Here is a 26,146-nt window from a genome sequence, read left to right on the forward strand (position 1 = left end):
AATAATTTTATACTGTTATTCTAATTGTGCGTTACAATTAAAGTATATATATAAAATGTTTGCATATATTTGTCTATCTGGGTTTGTTTTATAGGATGTCCCACACAGGAAATTGCTGAAACTAATCACAGCTGTCATTTATTTTTAATTATTGAGAAAATAAATGTTGGTTTGAAAAAAAGAGGAAGTCAGTAATTTTTAATGGATATAAATAAACTGCTTGTATATCAGTTTATTTTATTGAAAAAAGTAAGGAAAAAAGTGCTAATAATCATACATATGTTAAATTAATGATAAATATATATTTTCAAAGTGCGCACCATTTGAATTTGTACAAAATTCTGTTCTTTTGAAAATATTTATCATTATAGTTTATATGTAAGTTCATGTGATTATATTAGCACTTTTTTTCATTACCTTTTTTTATCAATAAAATAAACTGGTATACAAACATTTTATTTATATCCATTAAAAACTGCAGACTTTCCTCTTCCCAACACAATTTTTATTTTCTTAATAACTGCATGCATTAAAAAAATTATAGATGATTAATTTCAGCAATGGGACATCTTGTGCATTTGAATACCTCAGCGTTGCTAAGCAACTACCGCGTCTCCAATAATCACCAATGAACGAACGTTTCCATCCAAGATGGCGACGACCGATCCCCCTTACGTTTTTAGAACCATACATGCTTTCTCCAGTTCTTCATCTTCATGATGTCGCGCGATTTCGCTCGGCCTTCGACTTTCGTCGCCGTTTGTACATAGGCATTAATTTAAGCGTTCGATTGATAGAAACAAGCAGTTGCGCTCTCATATGATATGGCTACGGTTAGTACCGGTCGTGGTTTGTGTCTAAATGTCATAAAATGAGGAGGTCGTCATCGCGATGCGTCGACTTGCGAAGGAGAAACATCGACAGGCAATGAAAGTCATCATTATTGGAGCATATCACGGTGAGCATAAATCATAGATTGCATATATATTAATATATGTTTCTTTAATTATTTCTTGTGTTCATTAATATTTCTGACAAGCAAATACGGCGATACGTTAGCTTGTCATCTGTCAATATTATTATAAGCATCTTGTCATTCTTCGATTCAATATAGGAGTCGCTATTATAAACACGATCGATTTAATACTGATTTCTTAGAATGACGGAACATCAAGGAACCGTTTTGTGGTTCTAAACGATATATGTAACTAAATAAGATTATTATATTGTAATTAACAATTGTATATACATAATGATTATTATCATATTAAATCCTTGAGGAGGACAATAAAATTGTTTATCTATCTATCTATCTATATCTAAATAATGATTATTAATCGCGTGTTATATTTAAAAAATATTCCACTTGCATTTTCATGTTATATGTTCACCTTCACAGGTTTTAATCTAGATTTTACACGCGAGCGATATTAAATATAACACTTGCAGCGATTTTTTTTCCTATTTAATTGCTTTGGCCTGTATTTAAGAAACAAAAAGTTTAAAATATAGACCATCTAAGTTGTTTTAGAAATTACAGCTTCTTTATCTACTATTGCTTATACTTAAAATGTTTTATTTTTTTATATACAAGAACTTTAACTTTATATATATTAATAATTTAAGAGATAGTAATATAAAAATAAACGTTAATTTAAAGATACTCTTACTAAATAATTAAACTAATTTGCTAAATAATTAAAAAATATTCTATATGTTGCATAATGAAATTCGAAATTAGAAAGCGTGAAAGCAAAGACAGTTACTTTTCATAGAAGTATATTTAAGGAAATGTAGAGAAATTAATATAAAAATTGATATAAATTGTTATAAATATATATTATGCAAACAAATAAAAAGTCATTTTCAAATAATTAGAAAGATACTATACAACTCTTTCTCTCTCTCTTTCTCTATTTTAAGATACTATTATAATTGTTATTGACTATTATTTTTATAATGCTATTTTTATTATTTTCAATTTAATAAATTTGACAAAATTTTATAGCAATTTAAAAACTTTCTCTTTTTTTTAAAGAAAAAGTAAAAAAAGTTTTTTTTGCATGATGTATTATGATTGTAATATTACATATACATATATTCACTCTATTTTTTGCAATAAATATATAATTATTTTCAAAATGCGAGTGAAAATTTTGTAAGATTTTATAAAATGTATTGAAAAATTTGCACCCATTTCATAGAAGTGTGTTAAAGTTTTTGCAAAATTAAATTATAAATTATAGGAACATATTTTTCAATAATTAATTAATACTTAATTAAAATAGGTTTTTTGAAAGTTTCTTTTACAGTTTTAGGAATTAACTTTCTGTGTTGATTTTTATATTATTTTATATTTTTATATTGTAAAACAAAAGAAAATACATGAAATGTTATGTTGAAATGTCATTATGTTATGTGTATATGTGTAATAATTTTAATTTTAATTTTAATTCATAACCAGAAGGCGAGAAAGCTTGCATTATTTCTAGTTTTAATCTTCTTTTTTGAAAATTTTATGCTAGAAAATGTTTTTTTATGATAAAAATGACAAGAAATAAGAGATTTCCTATCGTGAAAAGTGTAACAGGCAAATATCCTAAATTATATTTAATATTATTTTATTTTATTCTAAACAATATATGTGGTGTATATTATTTTAGAAAAATTTTGATTTATATAATATTTCTGGTTTTTTAAATTTCTTACAAATTTAATTTTCAATAAAAAGTTTCTAATGAAAAAGTTGATGTTTTTCTGTATATGTACTTGTTCACTATATGTTTATTATATAATTTTATAATTTTTTTATAAATATCTATATACAATGCACACATATACAAATAGAAACATAATTAATATAATTAATAAATGCGTATATATTGATCAATTATTTTGAACATATAAGAACACTTTTTATTAAAATTACTTTGGAGCAAAAATGATATAATGATTAATTAGTTGAGTGAATGCAAAACTGAATAATTACTCAAGTTAATAAAATGGAAAAAGAAAAATGTACTTTGCAGTATTAATGTTTTCTTATATTAGATTAGGTTAATTATGTATAAGTTAAAGGTAAAATTTTTCATTTTTATATTTTTGTCTTTAAAATTACCTTGATAGGATTTCTTTATACTATGAAATCTTTTATAAAATTATTTGTTTGTGAGGATTTAGCTCAAATAATCCAGTCTGTCGAAAAAATTTTATAAAACATCTTGTTACACAAATTTTGTTGGCAGAAAAAACTATAAATTGCATGCAAAATCTGTTTGTATCAGAAAATATTAGAATTCCAGTAGAAATATAATGCAATTTGTTGATATATAACTTGATAGCAAATTAGAAATTATTAAGCAAAATTTGTCCAAAATAAACATAGCAGATTGGTGACAAAAATCAAGCAGGATTTGTACAAAATGTAATTTGTATGACATTAGATTGGCGATATAAATTGAACATAATAGTAACATAGATCGATATTTAAAGGCTTTTAATATTTGATTCGATAATTCCTTGCCTTACTGCTATTTGACATATTTTCTCGTATTCTTAGAAATGTATTTAAAGACTGCAAAGCGCATTTATTAAAATAAAAAATATGGCCACTGTTTCCATCAGTTTAATTTCTTTCCATATAAGGCTAACAAAGAATTCACAATATCAAATTGATTGTTTGGAACCGATAGGCTAAATAAAAAATTATCTGTTTATTTTTTATTTGAAGCACAAACTAGATGTTTGATTCCTTATATAAATTATATCCTAAGTCTTTGTATAAATTAAAATTAATTATCATTTACAATTTAATTTATTTTCTATTTAATTATGTTGAATCAATGTTAAATTACATGTTATATTTATTAGAGGAAAAATTAACAGGTTATTTATCGGTAACATTTCTCAATAAACATTATTTGTGTCAGTAATATAATAAATATACTTATATGATGTAAAATTATAATATATGTATTAAGTTGCAATGTTATAATAATGTATGTAACAACTGCAATACAGCATGATTGATTGCAATATAAGATTGGCAACAGATGTATTCATAAATTGCAAGCAAATGGCATCAATTATGTCCATATTAGGCTTGATCTATCGGCAGAGCCTGCTCACCCAACCTGATAGATTGCAGTAAAAGCTTAGAATCTAGGCCTCTAGATTCTAGATCGCAGAAACTGACGAACAAGGTCTGCGCGTGCGCGCAATCTGATGGCAGATTGCAGCATTTATAGCATCAGGCTTTATTATAGCTTTATTAATTCTACTGATAGTCTTATCGACATAATCAAAATTAACAGACTGTGTACTAAATTCGTAGCCTTTCTGATAACAAAAATGTTTAGCAGATACTTGGCAAAATCTGTTCAAACAGATTTGGTTGACTAATTAAGTATATAACATTCATATATGGTAAGTTTACCAAGACTGATTCAAATACTAAGAACTTTTATAAATGATCCTAGTCTGCTGATAATCTATTGACATAATCAAATTAACAGACTGTGTACTGACTAAATTTGTAGCCTTTCTGATAACAAAAATGTCTAGCAGACACTTGGCAAAATCTGTTCAAACAGATTTGGTTGGCTAATTATGTATATAACAATGGTATAAGTTTACTAAGACTGAATCAAATACTAAGAACTTTCAGATATTATCCATGTTATTTTATTTAAACGGTTAGGAATTACAAATTCCGCTCGATTTCTGTTGTCAATCTCCTATCAGATTCTATAAACAGGTTTTATCAGGCAAATCACAAGCAAAACATGGGCATAACTGATATCAAATTTAATTTTTTAATTATATCATTTTAATGCTTTTATGCATAAAATAATAAGATAAATCAATTAATTCAATTAATTTAATAAAACAAACATATATTTGTTTATTATGTATACATTATTGGATGCAAATTGTATACTATATATTTTTTAAATGCACGTTTTTTTTACATTTGAATTAAGAATATTAAATGTATATATTAAGAAAAACAAATAATATTTGATATCATATACATTTATTTCAATAGTGATTATTTAATACTGATACAGAAAATCTTGACCTTGACATATCCCAGTAAGCAAGAAATATTTAATCAACATTTTATCATGTTGATTTTATATAAATTTTCTAAACGTTATGATATAATGTTGTATAAATATGTTTAAAATATTATTAATAAATATTCTGAAAAATATTTTAACTGATGTTTTATAAATATTTAAAAAATTCTCTCATAATATTAATAAAATATTTTAAAAACATTAATTTCAACATTACCGAAACCTCTAAATCGATGTCAAAGTTTGTTCATAATGATGTTGCATACAATGTTAAAAACTACATACTTGACAATAATAATAACGTTGTAGCAATGATTTTTTGCTTACTGGGATGTATATTATGATTAATCGGTTAAGATTTTTTTAGTTCTCATGCAACACATCTTATACATATGATGTGTTATTAAAAAAATTATGCATTCTCAATAGCATGAAACAATCTACTAATTGAATCAAAATATGAAAATTTAATATATCTGAATTAATCCCTAAATGGTTAATTAATTGTAAGATAGGAATTAATTGTAAGATTGCCTACTTTATATGTATAACAACAGAATCAGATTTTTTGAAAATATCCTATTTTTTTAAATCTTTTTTCTTCCATAATTTTCGAAAATTTTAAAAAGAAATGAGACAAAATGTCGAATTTTCCATTTAGAAGTATCAAGCCTTACACACCAGTATATACATTCTTTAATTTTCATACAATAACACAAAGTTAATTGTTATTTATAAATATTTAATTTAATTTTATTTATAAAAAATTAATGTATTTATAAATATAAAGAAAATATTTTTATCTGGACAGATATTCTAGATTTATAGATATTTTACATTTTTAATTATATTTTTGTAATTAACACTTTAATAATATGTATAATTTAAACTATTTTTTTATCATCATCATATTGAAACTTTATCTAACTAACAGCAATATATTCAAAATCAGGACATAAGACGTCTTATGATATCTAATTGTAAAAGACATTTTAAAGACATATTAAAGCCGTCTTATAACCCGTTTTTGGACATTTTGATTCTGTCTGGGAATTTATTGTTTTATAATTGAAAATATTTTTATCTATGGACAGATAACATGTTGATAACATATGTTTAATTATAATTTTTATTAAATTGAAACTTTATTATACATATAATTAAAATCAATTTATTGTTATTTATTATAATATAGTTAAATATACGAAATTTTAACAATTATATAAAGACAATTAAATTACATTTATAACATATTTACATTTTTAAATAATAGCGCGCTTAATCTTAAAAAGTTTTCAACAAAGAGACCATTGTCTAATCTATCTCATGCATTTGAAAGGACGTAATTTTTTACAATCTTGTTGTATTGTAAACATGTCAGAGCTTTCCTTATTTTCAATGTAGCCAAATCTCTGTATAGTTACTTGCAATTCTCCTAATTTTCTACACATCAAAAAAATTTAAGCAGAAAAGTATATAGAATTTATATGGAAAATAAGATATATTTTAATCTTTTACAAACTATTATTTGTTAACCAAGAATACACAAAACTTATTATTTATAAACATTTACGGATCATAATTATTTCCAAACTTATTTAATGTACGATATAATATCTTTTAATTAAATTATTTACGTTTAAGCTTGTAAATACAAAAAATCAGATTGACTTTACTTGGTTTATTCAAAAATATTATTCATATAATATTTGAAATAATATTTAAGACGATGTTTTATCGGTTCGGAAATATCCGCTTTAATTTTCTCAAAAAATGTCCTCTGGCAATGACACCAAATCAATAATTTTGGTTAATAATTCTTATGCTTCTTTAGTTTTTACAATTTTGTCGCTACGAATTTTTATTTTTACGTAATGCCTGGAAAAATATTAATATATAATTAATATTAATATAATATTTCTTATATGAAATGTATTTTTGTATGAATACGAATATAAAACAGTATATATAACATCCCTTTATATTTGGAACCAAAACTGTAGTAAGAGCTTTTCGAAAAGCTATTTTAAAATCTGTCCTAAAATGATCGTAAAAGTAGGTGCAATTTGATCAAAAATATACTTATTTTAATGTGGATCTATAATTCAAATATTTTCTATTATACTTTCTATAATAATCCATGCAAAAAGTATAGGCTATTCTGTCATGAAGAAAGATACAAAACTTATACATAATTTTAGATTATTTAGATTGTACATTATTTAGAATATTTAATGTCATACTTTTAAAATATTCCGAAAACTATCTTTTTCCATTTTTTTATAATTAATTAATCAACAGCTGTAAAATGACTGTGATTTTATGGTTGATGATTGAATGTTAAGGGGAAAAAATAGTTTTCGAAGTATTTAAAAGTGTGCTATAGCCATTCAAAGTTGTGTTTCATCAAAATATTTTTTTATTTAAATATGGAACATAACAATTTTTCAGCATGTATTTTCTTTCTTTTGACGTCATAATCTAATATGGCCGCGGCGAGTATCAATAGGAGCCTTCCCGTTTAAACTTTACTCTTCTATATATATATATATATATATATATATATATATATATATCATATATATTTTTAAATTTTAGTTTTCAGATAATCCATGATGTCCCAAAGAAACAATACCAAAAGAAATAATACTAATATAATAGAAAGGATGGAAAGGAAGCGTACAAAAGAGCTTATGTCCTCTTCCAGTCTTTCCGGTATGTCGCAATTATCCAATAGCAGTGAGGAAACATTGGAGGCCTTTGTATATAAACCCTGTACATCTGATAACTTGGAAAAGTGAGTAAAAATTACATATGCGCGCAAGGACGCACGCACACATGTTTGCATATGCACAATATACACATACAAAATGATTTACAAGTGTTATAAACTGTTTTCTAAGAAGTTATTTATTAACATAGCGATAAATTTTTTTTCTTGTGTTGAAAGGTTTACTTAATAATAAATATCGTCCTAATATCTATCCTAATATTCAGTGTTGTGTTTATAATAATACATAAATATTACCAACACAAGAACTACCGATTAATTATAATTTCCTACTCATGAATATAACATGTTATAAGTACATGTAATATCGTTGTTACATGTAGCACAACGAATTGAATCGTTTAATTCTAACAAATTATAAAATAAATTATGTTTAATTTATAGAATTCGAGATTTAATTTACACAAAAATTAAATTCTTATTTTTCGCTTCAAATAGGCACTAAATGATTTCCTATTCATCTGTTTTATTTCTAATAATCTGTCCGATATTCTGAATTCTTTGAGATTAGAAATTTATTTTAAATTGGTAGAAAAAGATTACAGTTTGGATTTTATATTAATAGTTGCCTTTTGTAGGGCAATTATTTGCGTTTGTGATAATTTAAAGTGGAAAGCGGGATCCTAAAATCATCTCTTTTACCGACCCAAATGCTTATTTTTTGCATATATTTGTTTATTGAGTGGATAGAATATTAAATGCTTTTCCACGATTAAAGTACATGTAGTAATAAAGTGGAATTCTCATTTTATATCAAAAATTAAAAAGTTACAAAATTACTTTTTTTATAGACTTCTGGCGTCAGTGCGTAACATTACTTGTGTAATATAAAAGTTTTGCAGTTTGTACAAAATATAAGACTAGTCCGAATTCAGAATTGCATGAAGGAATTTAAGTAAACTTTCAGATATAAGTTTAAAAGCCTAATAAAAAAGAATACTTTGTGTGAAATTTTTATAAATACGTGTGTGCGAAATTGAGGTTTAGAATAAAACAGAATGGTGGATTAGTCATGTGATCTCGCGATAGATAGAATTGCGATTATGTCTGTCCTTGTTAGGTTAGATTGCAAGAGATTGCAGCTCTATCTATCGCAACATCACGTGTATTAATGTATTGCTCTGTTTTACTCTTGAGCTTCGATCTATTGAAAAATAAGTAATATTTATTTAATTTTGATATTTGTTTTGTCTTATTATATATGATATTACAACGGTATGGATACATTGAAAGAAATTAATTAGAATTTATTAAATTTAAATATTACATTATCAAATGTTTAAAAAGTGTTTATTTATTTCTAAATGATATTTATTTTTTTCTGCATATATGTTTTCTCGAACATTTGATTAACAATCATTGATTAATACAAACGCAAAATATAAAAATTCTTTTAAAATTTCCTAAAATCTTTTAAACAATTTTTTATATTTTAATCTTCTTACAGTCTAATTTTAATAATTATATATTACAATTTAGTATAATTTAAACCAGGAGATGGGTTTATATTTTTTATTTTATACATACAATTTGTTCAAATATTGTTGCGAATCGACAATTGTAGACGCCATATTAAAATAAAAACAATAGATAAAAAATACTATTTTTTTAAAAATCCACAGTATAGATCTCTATTGATCGAAAGAAGCCATATTAAAGTGATATTTATTATCTGTAAGATATCAGGGCTGTTACAAAGCAATTTTCTAAAAAAAAGTCAAAATAAAACTTTTCATGAATATGTCGAATGTTTAACTAGCATAGAAATATATATATGGTCACAAAAATATATGTATGGTCACAAAGATGTCTATGGTGGACATTCTCTGTCTGCATTTTCAATGTTTGAAAATTCGAATTTAAGACTCCTGAGACCTCGCCGCGGCCATGTAAGATTGTGACGTTATATTTTTAAATGAAAAGATATTTACTACTAGTAGTTTCTATTACTAGTATTTACTAATACTAGTTTCTTATTATGAATATCTAAACTTTATAAGCGCATGATATTATTTAATATTCTAGGCGTATTCTTAGAATATTAAATATTCTAAAAATACGCCTAGAATATTGCTTAAATATTAAATAATATCATGCGCTTATAGGGAAGATGCTTATAATATGATTAATGAAAATTTGAAACTCTCTCTTAATAAACAATATATAGAATAATTAATATGAAACAAATAAATATACAAATTATATTGTATAATGTTGCATAAATTGTTTTTATTGTTAATATACTATTTTAAAAAATGGACCGTTTTTCGTACCCTAAAAATTAGATTATTTTCAAACCGCTGTAACTCGGCGAAAAATCATCGTAAACAAAAAATTAAAAAAAACATTTTAAAGCTTGCAGTTTTAACTTTAATGCGTTAACGATGGTTTTTTAATTCTTTTTATAGCTTCTTTATTTTGTGTTAAAAATAAACACATTGCTTTTTGCTCCTTAAAATTACATATATTTGACACTCTGCAGCTATAGATCAAAAAATTTATATCGAAAAATTCTATTCACATTTCATAAACTACAACATTTTGTTAACAAAATGCTATTTCAAACATTTTTCTGTGATTTTTTGACCGAGTTATTAATTTTCAAACTAAACTTGTATGTTTTAGAAACAATGTCGATACTCAAAGGAAAATTGTCGTAGACAAAAAACATTTTGAAGCTGAAACTGCCAAGCTTTTGCTCGCTGTCTGTGATTTTACAAAATTTTTTTATTTTTTTAGTTTTAAAAAATACAGATTTAATTACAAAATTATGTAACTTGATCAGAAAAAAATTGTAAGAAATTTAAAAAATAATGTTTTGTAGACAAAATGTAATTTATGGAACTCGAGTTGAATTTTTTGAGAGAAATTTTTTATCGAGTTACAGAGTATCAAAAATATGTAATTTTAAAGAACAAAACCATGTGTTCTTTTTTTAAAGCACAAAATAAGGAAATTGAAATTTTTTAATTCACCGATAATGCGTTAAAGTTGAAATTTCAAATTTCAAAATGCTTTTAATTTTTTATCTTACGATAATTTATCTTCTAGTTACAGCGGTTTGAAAAATAGCCTAATTTTTAGGATGCGAAAAATATTTCCTAACAATTATGCATATTTTGAAAATTTATTTAAATTATTTAATTAAATAATATATCTATTTATATTAAATAATATATGTAACATTTTATTTTGTAACAATAAACATTTTATTATAACAAGTTCTTTTTACTACATTTTAATTTTAATAAAATTTTTCTCATTAATTTTTTATTATTATTAATAAATTTAATTATATCTTTAAGTTATAATTTTTCTGAATGTTTTTTCTTTGCTCTTCGATTATACATCATTTTTTAACTTTTATTAATAAATTTTAATATATACATTTTTATTTTTCCTTTGTTTTCTTTCTATATTAAAATATATATTATATCAATTTCCAAATATTGCATTTAACTCTATTTAATATACTTCGCAAAAAAGTGTCTTTTTTCTGGATCTTTATGTGCTTGCATAATTTTTACGTATATTACTTCTGTGCTGTATTAAATATTTTTTAATTAAATATCTACAAATATACAGGGTGTTCTTAAATTTATGTCAGAGATTTTAAGGACGTATTTTAGAGCGTATTCAAAAGAAGGAAAGAAGTTCCTATAAACATGAATCCAAAAATGAAAATACATAATTTTACAATATTATGGCTGATATTTATTGAAGATCTTGAATCTTCGAAGGGATTGTAATTTTTTTTGAAATCTTATAACTGCACTAACAGCAGTTTCGAGAATTTAAGAATTTTAATGTACGAAATTTCTTTTAAATGCTCGTTAAAATTGTATATAAATGTAAAATTTGCATTTGCTTTAATGCCTCATTATCGAAAAAAATGTTCTAAAGCGTCTTAATTTAATCTTGTCATTAATGAAAATGAGAAATTCTCTTTGTTTAGTACATATACATCTCACAATGCTAACAACGCTTCAATTGTTATTCAATATCGAAAAGTTTTAATTTTAATGAAGACATTGTCATTTTTTTCTTAATAACATTATGCATTTTTTTAAAGTAGTGAATCATATAATATTATTTATAAATTTAATTTGCACATATCTTTTTAATAGCTTTATTAAATATTTTGGAAAATTTTGTATGTGTTTAAATTAAACATATGTCAAATAAATGATCAAAATCTGCCACTATTTGTTGTGTTTTGCAAGCTTTTGGCACTCATATCTTTCAAATTGATAAGTACTTCAAAGAAGATATATATTTTAAAATCATATTTAACATTTTATAAATATTTATTTACAGTACAACAAATGCAAGAAATACACAAAACAACGAATGGTTATTGAATGGACCACATGGAAAAAAGACACCTGTATTATATTTTAAGTAAGTTGATATAAATTAGAAATGATCTAAAACACTATCTAATTTTTATTTAGGTGTCTATGCAGGGTGTTCTATAAGAAATTACTGAAACTAATCAGCTGTCATCTTTTAATGCAGTTATTGAGAAAACAAAAATTGTGTTGAAAAGAGCAAAGTTTACAGTTTTTAATGGATATAAATAAAATGTTTGTATACCAGTTTATTTTATTGAAAAAAAATAATGAAAAAAGTGTTAATAATCATATATGTAAACTAATAATAAATATTTTCAAAGTGCGCATTATTTGAATTTGTACAAAATTCTGTTCTTTTACGAAAACTCGTAAAAATTGTTTCTAACATGTCATTTTTAATATTATTGACGATCCTTTTAATAATTGCTATTAAATTTGGCACTGAAAATATTTATCATTAGTTTATGTGATTTTATGTGATTATTAGCACTTTTTTCATTACTTTTTATTAATAAAATAAACTGGTATACAAACATTTTATTTATATCCATTAAAAACTGCAGATTTTCTTCTTTCCAACACAATTTTTGTTTTCTCAATAACTGTATGCATGAAAAAATGACAGCTGATTAAAGTTTCAGCAATTTTCTATGGGATACCTTGTATATATTATCTAATTAAATAACACGAAAAGTTGAGCGCTTTGTGTGAAAATCCGCCACATTGAGTACATATTCTCGCACAGATCATAAAATTTGGACAAACAACTAAGAAATTAGGAAGGCTCTTAATTTAATACAGATTAAAATTTTTTGACTCTTTTCCTTTAGAAAAATCAGAGATTTATTAAAATAAATCTCGAATTAATTAATAAAAATTATTAAAATAAATCTTGAATTGAGATTTATTCTAATTAATTGATATTACATCAAAAAAATATTTTATGCCCTATACATAATAAATCAGTTTTAATAAAAAGTTAATTTTTATTAAAACCGATGCACTATAGTACTCATTACTCTTCCAATTTCATATATATTCTTACTGATTAAAATTTAATAAACGCTGCACTAATCCTGTATATAAAATTGAATCCCGGTAAAATAAGCTGGTTTTCCCATATGTTGTTCTCTTATATGATCTACTGAATAAAAAATTTAATAGACTCAAAGCTAAGTAATGAACAGTTAGTGATAATTACGATTTTTCTCTTGGACAGAAAAATCGTTTGCTGCGAGAGAAACACACTATAAGTTTATAATAAGTTAAAACAATTTAATAATAATAAGTTTAAGTTAATAAATTAAAAAGTTCTCAATTGATTTTGATAGTAAAAATAATATTTGTATATATACGTAGCTCTTTTTGAAATCATTAAAACGTAATCAATAAATGGTTTTTTGTTTGGAATATCTGTGTTTCGTTTTAATTAAAAATATTGTAAGAACATACAATATATGACTCTTAAAACAAAATACAATTTACTTTGTAATTAAATTCCCACTAAACACTAAGTAACAGTAATATAAAGTGTGGAAAAGGATTTTTTAATCTATAATAAAATAAAAAGATTAGTGGTCAACTTCGCGTTTTATAGCTAAAACAGATGGCTTTATTAGCCATCTGTTTTTGTATGTACAATTGTATATACATACTCGTATGTATATCCTTAAAAAAATTCTAAAGCCATCTGTTTTACCGATAAAAAGTTGACCACTAATCTTTTTATTTTATTACAGATTGGAAAGTTTCAGTTTATATTTACTCAACTTATAGATTGCGTGCGTTATTGTCGCTTTATTTTTATTTTATCTTAAGACTTTTCTGGAATAATTGTCAAGTTTTTTGATCGTTACTTTGCATATAGCTATATATTGTATTATTAGGTTATTACATTGAAGATGATCTGAAATCAAATCGAAACGTCTGTATTTTAAATTTTTTATATTAAAGTATTACATATAAACACGAACACCTTGTTACGGCTTTCTTTGCTAATTTTTTATTTGATTATTATTATACGAGCCTTATTTCATCATTATATATTTTATAAATTTATAAGTTCAAATTACCAAATATTTTTATTGATACAAATTAATAAATACTTTTCTATAATTATAAAGTACTAATAATTATAATAACAAACGCTATAATTTCATGTAAAAAAATTTAAAACGTTAAAAAAGGCTAATAAAAAATATAATTTTTTAACTTTTTTTTCAGATAAAATTATAATATCTACAGTTCATTATTATTAGTACTTTTTTAATTGTGGAAAAGGATTTTTCAATAGCTAATTAATGGTCGAATCCAACTTTGTAATTTTAAGATTGTTTAAATCTTCAAATAACTATTTCTATTTATTTCTCAGATGTTCCGCTTTAGCCACGCCACCAGAAAATCCACCTGCAAAACAGCTACATATGACTTATAAGATTTTTCAAACAGACACTAAACTTATTAATGTTTTGCTGCAATCACATGGCTTAATGGAGGTAAAGTATTAGCAATATATACTATTTGTTCAGAGATGTGAATTTTATATTTTGCATATAAAATACATTTAAAAAAATAAAAAAAACATTTCTATTTTAAATTTAAATTCACACAAATTCAATTACTATAGATTGATAATTAAAATTGTGTAAATAGATAGCACGTGAATTAAATAAAGTGTTTTTTTTAAGTATTATCTGTTTAAATTAGAGTAAAATAACAAAAAATATTTTTCGTTAGTCTTATGAGTAAAAATCTCATTATATTAATATTTTTGTTTATAGGTGTCTATGAATGAAATGGATTTTAATATATTATGGATGGGAAATCATCCTAAGCCAGATGTTTTGCGGAATTTATTGCCTTATCAAAAAGTGAATCATTTTCCTAGGTAAACAAGAACATTATAATTAAGAAACGGTTTCTTTAAGTAAAAAAAAAAATGATTTATATATGGAACCTTATAAAACAATTTTAACAAAACAAATTTTTAGAACAATTTAAATAATTAAAATATACTGAAATCAAATTTGCATATATTCGAAATTCAAATATTCAATATCCACATTCAATTACTCAAAAATATATCTATATAAATTTTACTAAAAAGAAAATATTCAAAAATATATTTAAATGTTCATAATAAACTAAACGGAATATAAAAATATTGACTAATTCTTCTCAATTTTATTTAAGACTTTATCTTTTAGATCTTATGAAATTACCCGTAAAGACCGTCTTTACAAAAACATCGAAGCTATGCAGAGAAGTAAAGGCCTTCGAAATCTCGATTTTATACCTCAGACATTTTTACTGCCTACTGAAGCCAAAGAATTGATTTCAGCACATTTTAGATATAGAGGGCCATGGATTGTTAAGCCTAAAGCCAGCTCACGAGGCCGTGGTATTTACATTGTTAATAATGTAAGAATACACGCACAACAATTTCTATAATGCCTTTTTATTGCTTTAAATACACAACTCGTATGATGCATTCGAAACAATTTAATTGCTGTTCACCCTTTAGTGCAACAAGTTCGTTGTTAATTTAATTATATAGTGAAAAACTCTATTTTGCTGAGCTTCTTTTGGAGTTCTCCATTTTTAAAGCTACAACTAGTACTTATTAATGCATATCTTCATAATTGGTCCTTCCCAGAATCTAAAATGGATCTCCTCGAAGGATGGATTTTTTTAGTTTCTCAACTGGTCTAAGAGTAATATTTTAATTGTTTTGGCGATTTTGATCAATGGGAAATATTTTATTTCTCTTCTGTCCTGCAGCCTCTAAAGATGTTGCAGGGTTTTCCTCAAAATTATTTTTATCTCATCGTAGGAATTAAAAAAATTAAAATTTTAATATAAAAGATATCCAAAAATTATATTAAAAAAACATATTAATGTAAAACATAAATTATTAAATAATTAATAATTATTAATAAATAATTAATCAATTAATAATTAATTAACTTATTAATAATTAATAATTATTATAAATATAATTACTTTATAATTGAACCAATTATTATTACATAATATAATAATTTTTAAAAAATATGCAATATTGCATAAGTAGATTTAATTTTTCAAATTAGATATTTAAAAAATGGAAAGATTTATCTGTTTATGTTATTTCATTTATTTATTCAAAATTAATAATTGTTATTATAAATAATATATATGTATTTTGTGTAATCTGTTATGCAATGGAATTTTTTATTTTTAATCATCAAGTAGAGAGATTTAAAATATCTTGAAAAATCTGGAGAACTTGAAATTCTTAGGAATTTTGTGTATCTGGAAAGAAATTCTCAGTTTATTGAAAAGAAATTTAAAAGTATTTATTTGTTTGATAAAATTTTACTCTTATATATTGTAAAAATAATCAGACAATTCGCGGGTTGACTTGTGAATTTTATGTGTTTAAAATATAATTATAAATATCTTTGTGTCTATATATTCCAAGTCTTAATAAAATATTGAATATGTACATGGACGTCCGCAAGATTTTTCTAGAAGCGGACATAATTAATTTTTTTATTTTAATTTTTTTACTCTTTTTTTTTAATTTTTTTGTTATTTTATTTTATTTTTTTATATTAAATATGCAAATAAATTTTAGTGTTTATTCAAAAGGAGAACAATATTCTTCATTGTAATTTTTAGTAAAAAAAGTAAATAAAAATATTATACAAATGAAGAAGTTTATGTTATAAAACTATTCAGTTTTTTTCATGACATTTTCATGATATTTTCAAATCTAACACTTGAAACATTTTATTTTTTTTCGTATGAATGAAAGTATTAGAAAATGCATACAATAAAAAAAATTACTTATTGTTATAGAAAGATGCACCAAAAAAAGTCTAAAAAAATTTCTCTGTAGCTGAAATGAACAAAACTAGCTAGAAAATTAGTGAATTTAAAAAAAAAATTTTATAAGATTCGAGATATCCTGAAATTTAATTGCTTTAGAAAGAGAGAGAAAAGGAAAAAAATGATAAAAATGACAAAAAGGGGATCTCATTTCTTAATCTTTTGGGTCAAAGTCATCACTTGAATAAATGATTTTAACCATTATTCATTGCGTTTATAATAAGTTATTAAAAACAGAAGTTTAGAAAATTTTATAATTTACACTAATGGATCCTCGCCGCGGCCATGTTAGATTGTGACGTCAGAACGAGAAAGCACACGCTAATAAAAATCACAATTCCAACATGGTTGAAAAATCAGGAGTCTTAAGACGGGATCCTTTTTTAGCAATTTTATTCAATTTTACAATTGATATAATCTAAATTCAGGGTGTTTATAGGAAATTGCTAAAACTCATTAGCTATTATTTTTTAATGCATGCAATTATTAAGAAAGCATTTTGTTGGAAAGAGGAAAGTCTGCAGTTTTTAATGGATATAAATAAAATGTTTATATATCCGTTTATCTTATCGATAAAAAATAACGAAAAAAGTGCTAATAATCACATAAAAATCACATAAATGATAAATATTTTCTACAGATTTAATAGCACCTATTGAAAGAATTGTCAACAACATTAAAAATGACATGTTGGAAAAAGTTTTTACGAGTTTCCGTAAAAGAACAAAATTTTGTACAAATTTAAATGGTGCGGCACTTGGAAAATATTTATCATTAGTTTACATATGTGATTATTAGCACTTTTTTCATTACTTTTTTAATAAAATAAACTGGTAAGCATTTTATTTATAACAAAAAAGTGATCCGATTGCCAGTTGAAATTTTGAAATAAAGATAAAAAGAAATTGATTGACCGACACTGGCTAAGGTGAAAAATCTTTTATTAAAAAAGACGCAACGTTTCCATCACGAATTGGGTCCTCTTCAGGCTATAAAAATTAAGTTATACATCTCAGTTAAAAAAAACATAAAAATATCAGTAAAAATCGGATACAGAAAATCATACATATAATAAAGTGTTAAACTCAGAATATGACAAACTTGAAAGTAATAAAAGAACAGCAGTGTTCATTTTGACTTATAACTTTACATTAAACCGACACACAGACAAGCTCTCGAATAAATAACACAATTAAAAAGAAAAATAGAAAAATAGAAGTCAACCGAATAAAATAAAATTAAATAAACAAAATATATAAACATAGGGACGCTTCTTAAACACTTCATAAATGGTAAAAACAAATTATACATAAACTCTACTTAAATAAAAACGGAAATAAAATAAAATAGGAGAGATTAAAATTAATAAAAATACCGATATCTAAAATAAATTCAAAATAGTATTGTACATATCATTTAAGTTTTCAGTGTTCCTTTGCAAATTAATGGAATTCTTTTGTTTTTTGATGAAAATTATCTCGCTTATCTCTCTCTTTTTTACATGTACTTTGTTATGTAAAATGGACACATTTTATTTATATCCATTAAAAATTGCAGACTCCTCATTTCGACACAATTTTTGTTTTCTCTAACTGCATGCATTAAAAAATGACAACTGATTAGTTGCAGCAATTTCCTTTGGGACATCCTATACAATATAATATATTTATATCCAATTGTTCATTATGCTGTTATAGCCTGAGAAGATCCTGACGGATGAATCAGTTATCGTAGCACAATACATAAACAATCCGCTTTTAGTTGATGGACACAAGTGCGATTTACGTCTCTACGTAGCTGTAACGAATTACGATCCTCTGCTAATTTATTTATACGAAGAAGGCTTAGTGAGATTTGCAGCTGTTAAATATGACGGCCGAAATCAATACATCTGGAATCCTTGCATGCATCTTTGCAACTACAGTATAAATAAATTTCACGTGGATTATGTAAAGTAAGTTATAAATAATATATAGTCAGAGTATTATGATAAAATTATATACCTATGACGAAAAATAACATGAAATAAAAAATTAGCTAAATATGTTCAAGTCTTTAAATGATAACAAAACTTATTTGCATAGAATAGTCACTTAACAAATATAAATTGTTGATATACACTTTTACTTGTTACTTTATTTAAACATTTTCAAATGTCTCTGTATTATAATGTAAGTATTAAAATTCACACAAAATTTGCGAAATAGTAACAAAAATAATAGGAAAAAAGAAGTAAAATAAGAGATGAGAATATATGACAAAGTAGTAGTGTAAACAACGAATGAAACAGAAGGAAAAAAGATAGAAAGCTAAGGTAAAAAAATTATAGAGAAATAAAAAGGAGCCTATAATTAATTGCAAATAAAAAATAACATAAATCGAATAATTGCTATAAAAAAGGTATGTAGAAAGGGTTTAATATATGATTAGGAGTGAAGATCCTGACGCCGAAAATGTAGGACATAAATGGACATTGTCGGCCTTGCTCAGACATTTGCGTTCAATGGGCCAAGACACGGAATCGCTGATGCAGCGAATCGAAGATATTATTATAAAGTCAATCCTTGCTACTGCATCTGGAATTGTCAGTGGTTTAAAGCAATTCGTGAAACATCCTGATACATGTTTCGGTAATAATTCTATTATTTTTTTCTAATAAATATATAAATTAAATAGAATATATTTCTCTTTTTAACATTTATTAATATATCGTAATATAAATATATGAATTATATATTTTAAAAATATTAATATATCGTAATATAAATATATGAATTATATATTTTAAAAATATTTCATTATACATATACAAGAAAAAGCTAAAAAATTAATATTTTTAATGTGCATGTAAAATCAACGAATAATTATTATTTTATGATAAACACTAAAGAAAGTATTTACATAATATAATTATATTATATTTAAAATAATATTTTTTAATAAAATAATCGTGACGCAATTAGACGTCAAAATGACGTCATTTTGACATTAATGACGCCAGATTGTTACTTGAGATATAGCACTGTAAACTTATTTAAAATGGTAAACACCTTATATAGAAATATAATTAATTTAAATATAAATATATGTATAATGCATCGTTTCATATATAGATATATTGTTTTGATTTCAGAACTATTTGGCTTTGATATACTAATCGACGATACGCTGAAGCCTTGGTTACTGGAAGTAAATTTAACTCCCTCTTTAGGATGCGATTCGCCATTAGATGTTAGACTTAAGTCAGCTTTAATAGCAGATTTGTTTACTCTTGTCGGCATACCTGCCATCGATCCAATTCTACGTTCTCAAAATCGTGCTGCCGTTAATTCCAATAAGAAGATTACTAGAGTAAGTTATTTTATACGCGTATACACACAATTTAAAAAAGTAGGGAACACTTTCTATCTTAAAAATTATGCTATTTTCAAATCCAGGTTGAGAAAGTTATTTTGTAAAAATATCTAAAATTACAGTTACAGTTTTTTTTATTGAAAAAGTAACTATAGTTACAATTAACAGTTAAGATTCTGAAAAATAATAAGTTACAGTTGTAATAACTTAAAAAGTAAAGGTATCTTTTCATGTATCGCTCTTCGCTCGTTTTCGGCGATATAATGACGTCACGTAATCACTAGAGACATGATTTTGTAGTTGGATTTTTTCAACTATAAGCGATATTAACAAGTGTGAAAAACAACTTTAAAATTTATGAATTAAATGGACATAATTAAAAAAAAACGCTTTTTTTTATTTTTCTACGATTTTTTGACCAAATGACATAATTTGCAAGTAAATCTATATTATTTTAATACAATGTCGATACTCGGCGAAAAAAATCATCGTAGACAAAAAATTAAAGAAGCATTTTAAAGTTTTCAATTTTAACTTTAATGTAATATCAGTAATTTTTCAAAATTTTTAAATTCTTCGTTCTGTATCAAAAACAAACATATGATTTTGCTCCTTAAAATTACGTATTTTTACACTTATTTGCAATTCGATAAAAAAATGTCTCGAAAAATTCTACTCAATTTTCACAAACTACATTTTTCCAACAAAATGCTACTTTTATTTTCCTATGATTTTTTAAAACAAATTATTGATTTTGAAATTAAACCGGTATCAATTTTGTATTGATGACTTTTCGCCGAGTTTCAGCGGTTTGAAAATAACAATTTTTAGAATAGGAAAAATAATGTTCCCTATTTTTTTTAGTAGTGCATTATATAAATTATATTGTTATCTTTTTTTAGAGAAAGATATAATTAAGTGATAAGAATAGCGAATTATCGTTTCTCTTGTCTGAAAAGTAGGAACTGGCAAATTATAGATAAATGATTTAAGGAATATAATAATGCAGATTAAACAAATTCTTGTTCTTTTTTTTTTAGTATAGAAGAGTACAATCTGCAGAAACACTACCTCAGGGAAAAAAGAATACTAATAAGAGTAATAGAATTAAAGGTCTAACTTCAGAGCAACAACGAATAGTAGCGTCTGCAAAAGCACAATTTGAGAGGAGAGGTGGATTTGTAAGAATATTTCCAAGTCCGAAATCTTGGGAACTTTACTCGCAATACTTGGGTAAATATTATTTTTTGTCAGATAATCAATTTAAGTATAAATGAATTTTTTTTTGTTAAACCAAATATACTAGATCTTGCAAATTAATTTTATGCTTTAGATTTAATTACAGGTGACTCCATGATGTCGGATCAGTTTGGCCTAAGAAAGTTACCGCAACATGTTAATTCTAATCATAATCTAATGTTACATGAACAATTGTTTCCTGTTGCCAATCATAATATTGATTATATTATTCCAGAAATAACATTAGGCAGATTATCTAGGTATGTCGCATCATGAATACTTACTTTTTGTCTATGTGTTTTTTATTATAATTTTTTATTTAAAAAATCGATAAAAAATGACAAAAACAGATTCTAATGTTATTCAAATTTTATATATCCAAATTTATATCTTAAACTTTCTATTATTTGATTTGATGAAATCCATATTTCTAAAGCTAAAATAGTAAAGTTATCTATCTTATTTAAATGATTAAATATATATCAAAACATATTATTTTCTATATAATTTATCAATTTATTTAATTAGCATATTATAATTTGATATACAAGATTTAATGCAGGCAGGTTTATATAATTCCATTTTAAAATAATATTTAAAATATCCTAATTTCGAAATAATACTTAAATATCTGGGAAAAGTTTTAAAAAATTTAGAATTTTGAAGATAATATAATGACCTTGAATATTACATAGATAACGATTTTCAAGATCAATTTAATTGTTTTTTGAATAATAATCTATTTTTGTTAATAAATTAACATTCTATTCTTTAATTCTTGCAATTTTTATTTAAAACATCTTTTAATTTATTTTTTAATTTAAAGATTATAACCAAAAATATAGAATTATTAGTTGTAATACACTCTATTTAATTTTATAAAAGTTAATAAATATATATATTTAATTTTAGATACGAAAGATACGAAAGAGCATTGGTAAAGGGTCATAAACAAACTTTGGATAGAAGAAATAATAAAGAGAATTTGGGTTTAGATATGCACAAATATAAAAGCCAAGTAATGACATTAATGCAAGAAGGCAACAAGCTCAGGTTTGTGTTGTATGTGAATTTTGTCTAAATAATTTTTATCTGCTTTATTATTATTTTGTTTGTTTTTTTTTATATGAAAAACATTAAATCAAATAAATAATATTTCAGTCCTAGTGAAGCGAGGAAAGCTTTTGGTTTATATTTAAGCTACATATTACGAAAAATATCACAGCCTAATGCAGATCCAGTATGTTGCGATCTTGTTATGAAGTTTCTCCAACATTCATCGTACAATTTGAGGTCACCATTTTTATTTACAGCATGTATTTGATAGTTATTTATGCAATTTATACTTTAGATAAATTTATTCTACAAGACATTTTAATAGTTTAGCAAATTAGTATTTTAAGACTACTGGCTCCTCATCTAATGTTGGAATTGTGACGTCAGAGGCGAGCATGATAAAAAAGATAGTTTTCGAGATATTTTTAAAAGTGCGTTCCGTTTCACACATATGCGCGCGTTTTCTATAGTAAATGTGATGTGTACTATACATAAATGCGCGCATATACGTGAAATGGAACGCCGAGTGTATTAAAGCCAACTGAAGTATAAGGTTTCAAAATATGTTTTTATTTTAAATCTAACAATTTTCAGCGGATGCTTTCTCACCTCTGACGTCACAATCTAATATTCTTTATTTTCAAGAATGATGCTTCCGAGCTCAGTCATGTATTTTATCAAATCTTATGTATATTTGATCATATTAATTATAGAATGATAAGATATATAACGTGATCACCTACAATCAATTTGTATACACGCACGTATAAAAAAAATACCTAATACAAAATTATATCAAATTATCAAAATTTAATAATATTTTTATAATGTAGATCAAATAACCAAAATTTAATAATATTTTTATAATGTAGAATGTAGATCATAAGAAATACTAACTCTAGATCATTCATATTTGAATTAATAATTTTTTTCCGTAGCTACCATGCAATAAATTAAGTAACAAGGATCGAGCTGCCATTACAGCAAAACAACTTTCCGATTTTTTGCATCTATATAATAGAGAAACGGATTTTTATGAAGATGCGGTAGATCGGCCTCGTACTGTTTCTAATAAACTCTTTCAGAAGTTTTTGGCTGCAGCAAGGTATACATACATATATAGTAGTATATAAACAATATATATACTACTTTAAAAAAAATAGGGAACATCTATCCTAAAAATTATATGCTATTTTGGAATTACTAAAACTTGATGAAAAATCATCATAAATTAAAATTTAAAAAAGTATTTTAAAGCTTGTAATTTTAATTTTAAAACGCTATGGGTGGTTTTTCAAAATTTTTTTAATTTCTTTGTACCGTGCTAAAAATAAACATTTTTTTACCGAATTATTAATTTTAAAGCTAAATCTATATTTTTTAGAAATGATGTCGATATATTCGCGAAAAATCATCATAGACAAAAAATTAAAAAACATTTTGAAGCTTGAAGTGTCAACTTTAACGCTATGATTTAACAAAATTTCTTAATTTTTCTTGTTTTGAAAAATACAGATTTAATTACAAAATCCTGTAATTCGATCAAAAAAATCATATAAAAATTATAAAAATAGTGTTTTGTAGGCAAAATGTTGTAGCTTATGAAATTTGCGTGTAATTTTTCGAGAAAAAATTTTTTATCGAGATGCAGAGTGTCAAAATATGTAATCATATTTTTTAAAGCATAGAACAGAAAGATAAAATTTGTAACAATCATTGATTTTGAACCGCATCTAAGTTGAAAATTCAAGTTTTAAAATGCGTTTTTAATTTTTAGTCTATGATGAGTTTTGGCTGAGGTTCAGTGATTTGAAAAGAGCATAATTTTTGAATAGGATCTCTTTTGTATAATATTTTTTCTGCATATTATATATAAACGAGAAATGATAATTCTCCTATTATATATTGGTGTGCTTTTATATGTAATATAGTAGGAAAATAATAATATAGTGTTATAATAGACAAATTATCACATCTCGTTCATATATATCTAAGAAAGGAATATTTTTTATATATTGCAGAAAACAATATTTTATATTATACATATATTCGAGAACGCAGAAAATAAATGTAGAAAAATTATATGTAAAATAATTAAAATCTACAAAATAAATTAAAATATAATATTATATTACAGCGAACAAGATCTCGATGATGTGCTGATTCTGCAAACTCGCCTTTATAAATGTACTCACAGTTTCTTAGGAAAAAGCGGTTTTGCCGGTATTCTAAAAGGCGCTAATCTTCTCGGATCTTTACCTCATATTACGTCTCGAATATATTCCAATGTTGCTGCAACAGAGCAATGCAGGTGTAACAATTCAATTAATAGGTAATATTATGCTGTACAATTTACTATATTTTATAGAAGAAAGAAGAAAAAAAGCAAGAGAAGAAATAAAATAGAGAAAAAGAAAGGAAGAAAAAGAAAGAGACAGAGAAAAGAAGAAAGAAGAATTATATATATATACATATATATATATATATATTTATATACATATATGTATATATATGTCTGTCTGTATGTATGTTTGAGTGCATGTATGTGTGTATAGGTGTGTAAAATAAACTAGGGATATGTATCTAATAAACTAGGAATTATTATTAAAATATATATATTTATAATTATAATTCTTAGTCTATTAGAATAACATATATGTTCTTTAAAATTGTTGATTCAATTAATATATTAAGATATTTTAATATCAATGGCACACAATTATATTCTTGTGTCCTTATTACCGCATAATGAATCTTATACATAATATTTAATAAAATATAATCACAAAGGAAAATATTTTGGCTATGCTCTAACGCGTTTTAATAATATTTGCGAATGCAATAAATTAATATAACTTTAATATATTTGGCACTATCTTTCAATATATATATAGGAACGAGATATATAAATTGCTGACTATCATTACTGTATTGCTAGAAGCAATAATAATTGTAACTAAACATATATATGATCACTAAAGCCTATAGTAGAACGTTTCCCGCATATTTTATTCCGCACTATTCTGATTTTTCAACTATATATTCTATTAAATGTATTCTAATTCTCAATAATAAAACTTAAATTCTATTTCCTGTAAAAATTTGGAAAATTTGAAATTCTCAGGAAATATTTTTTTCCTTGAAGAAGCAGGAAATTTTCATGCAATTTTATTAGAACTTAAGGATTTAAAAAAAATTGTCTCTTTGATAATTTTGCCTTTTTAATGCAAATAATCGTCAATTTATCGATCGGCCAAATTACTAATTATAATAGCGATACAACGGCAAATCTATGTATGATTCGCGAGTTTGCAGAATACAAAAACTTAATTATTGTAATTCTTGGTAAAACAATAAAAATATATTATGCAAGTGAAAAATATACTTATATTATTAAA

The 26,146-nt window shown here is 24.3% G+C and overlaps 1 protein-coding gene across 4 annotated transcripts; it reads left to right on the top strand.

Annotated features, from left to right (window-relative positions):
- The first annotated feature begins 674 nt into the window (after positions 1-674).
- Positions 675-26,128, top strand: TTLL5 (Tubulin tyrosine ligase-like 5). 4 transcript variants are annotated; one of them, XM_029301173.2, is made up of 15 exons: positions 676-958; positions 7,680-7,878; positions 12,190-12,273; positions 14,599-14,722; positions 15,008-15,114; positions 15,434-15,647; positions 18,797-19,053; positions 19,530-19,729; positions 20,233-20,450; positions 21,494-21,686; positions 21,799-21,952; positions 22,605-22,754; positions 22,854-23,004; positions 23,687-23,853; positions 24,886-26,128. In XM_029301173.2, exons 2-15 carry the CDS (start codon positions 7,694-7,696, stop codon positions 25,082-25,084), a joined length of 2,403 nt encoding a protein of 800 aa, XP_029157006.1. In that variant the 5' UTR covers positions 676-958; positions 7,680-7,693; the 3' UTR covers positions 25,085-26,128. The 4 variants fall into 4 exon arrangements, with proteins under 4 accessions (XP_029157007.1, XP_029157006.1, XP_029157004.1 ...); XM_029301171.2 differs by having other exon boundaries at positions 677-958; positions 21,787-21,952; XM_029301172.2 differs by having other exon boundaries at positions 678-958; positions 21,787-21,952; positions 22,605-22,745.
- Positions 26,129-26,146: the final 18 nt, after the last annotated feature.

Source organism: Nylanderia fulva, unplaced genomic scaffold (genome assembly GCF_048542155.1).
Source record: "Nylanderia fulva isolate GAGA-0341 unplaced genomic scaffold, ASM4854215v1 Scaffold59, whole genome shotgun sequence".
Lineage (NCBI taxonomy): Eukaryota > Metazoa > Arthropoda > Insecta > Hymenoptera > Formicidae > Nylanderia > Nylanderia fulva.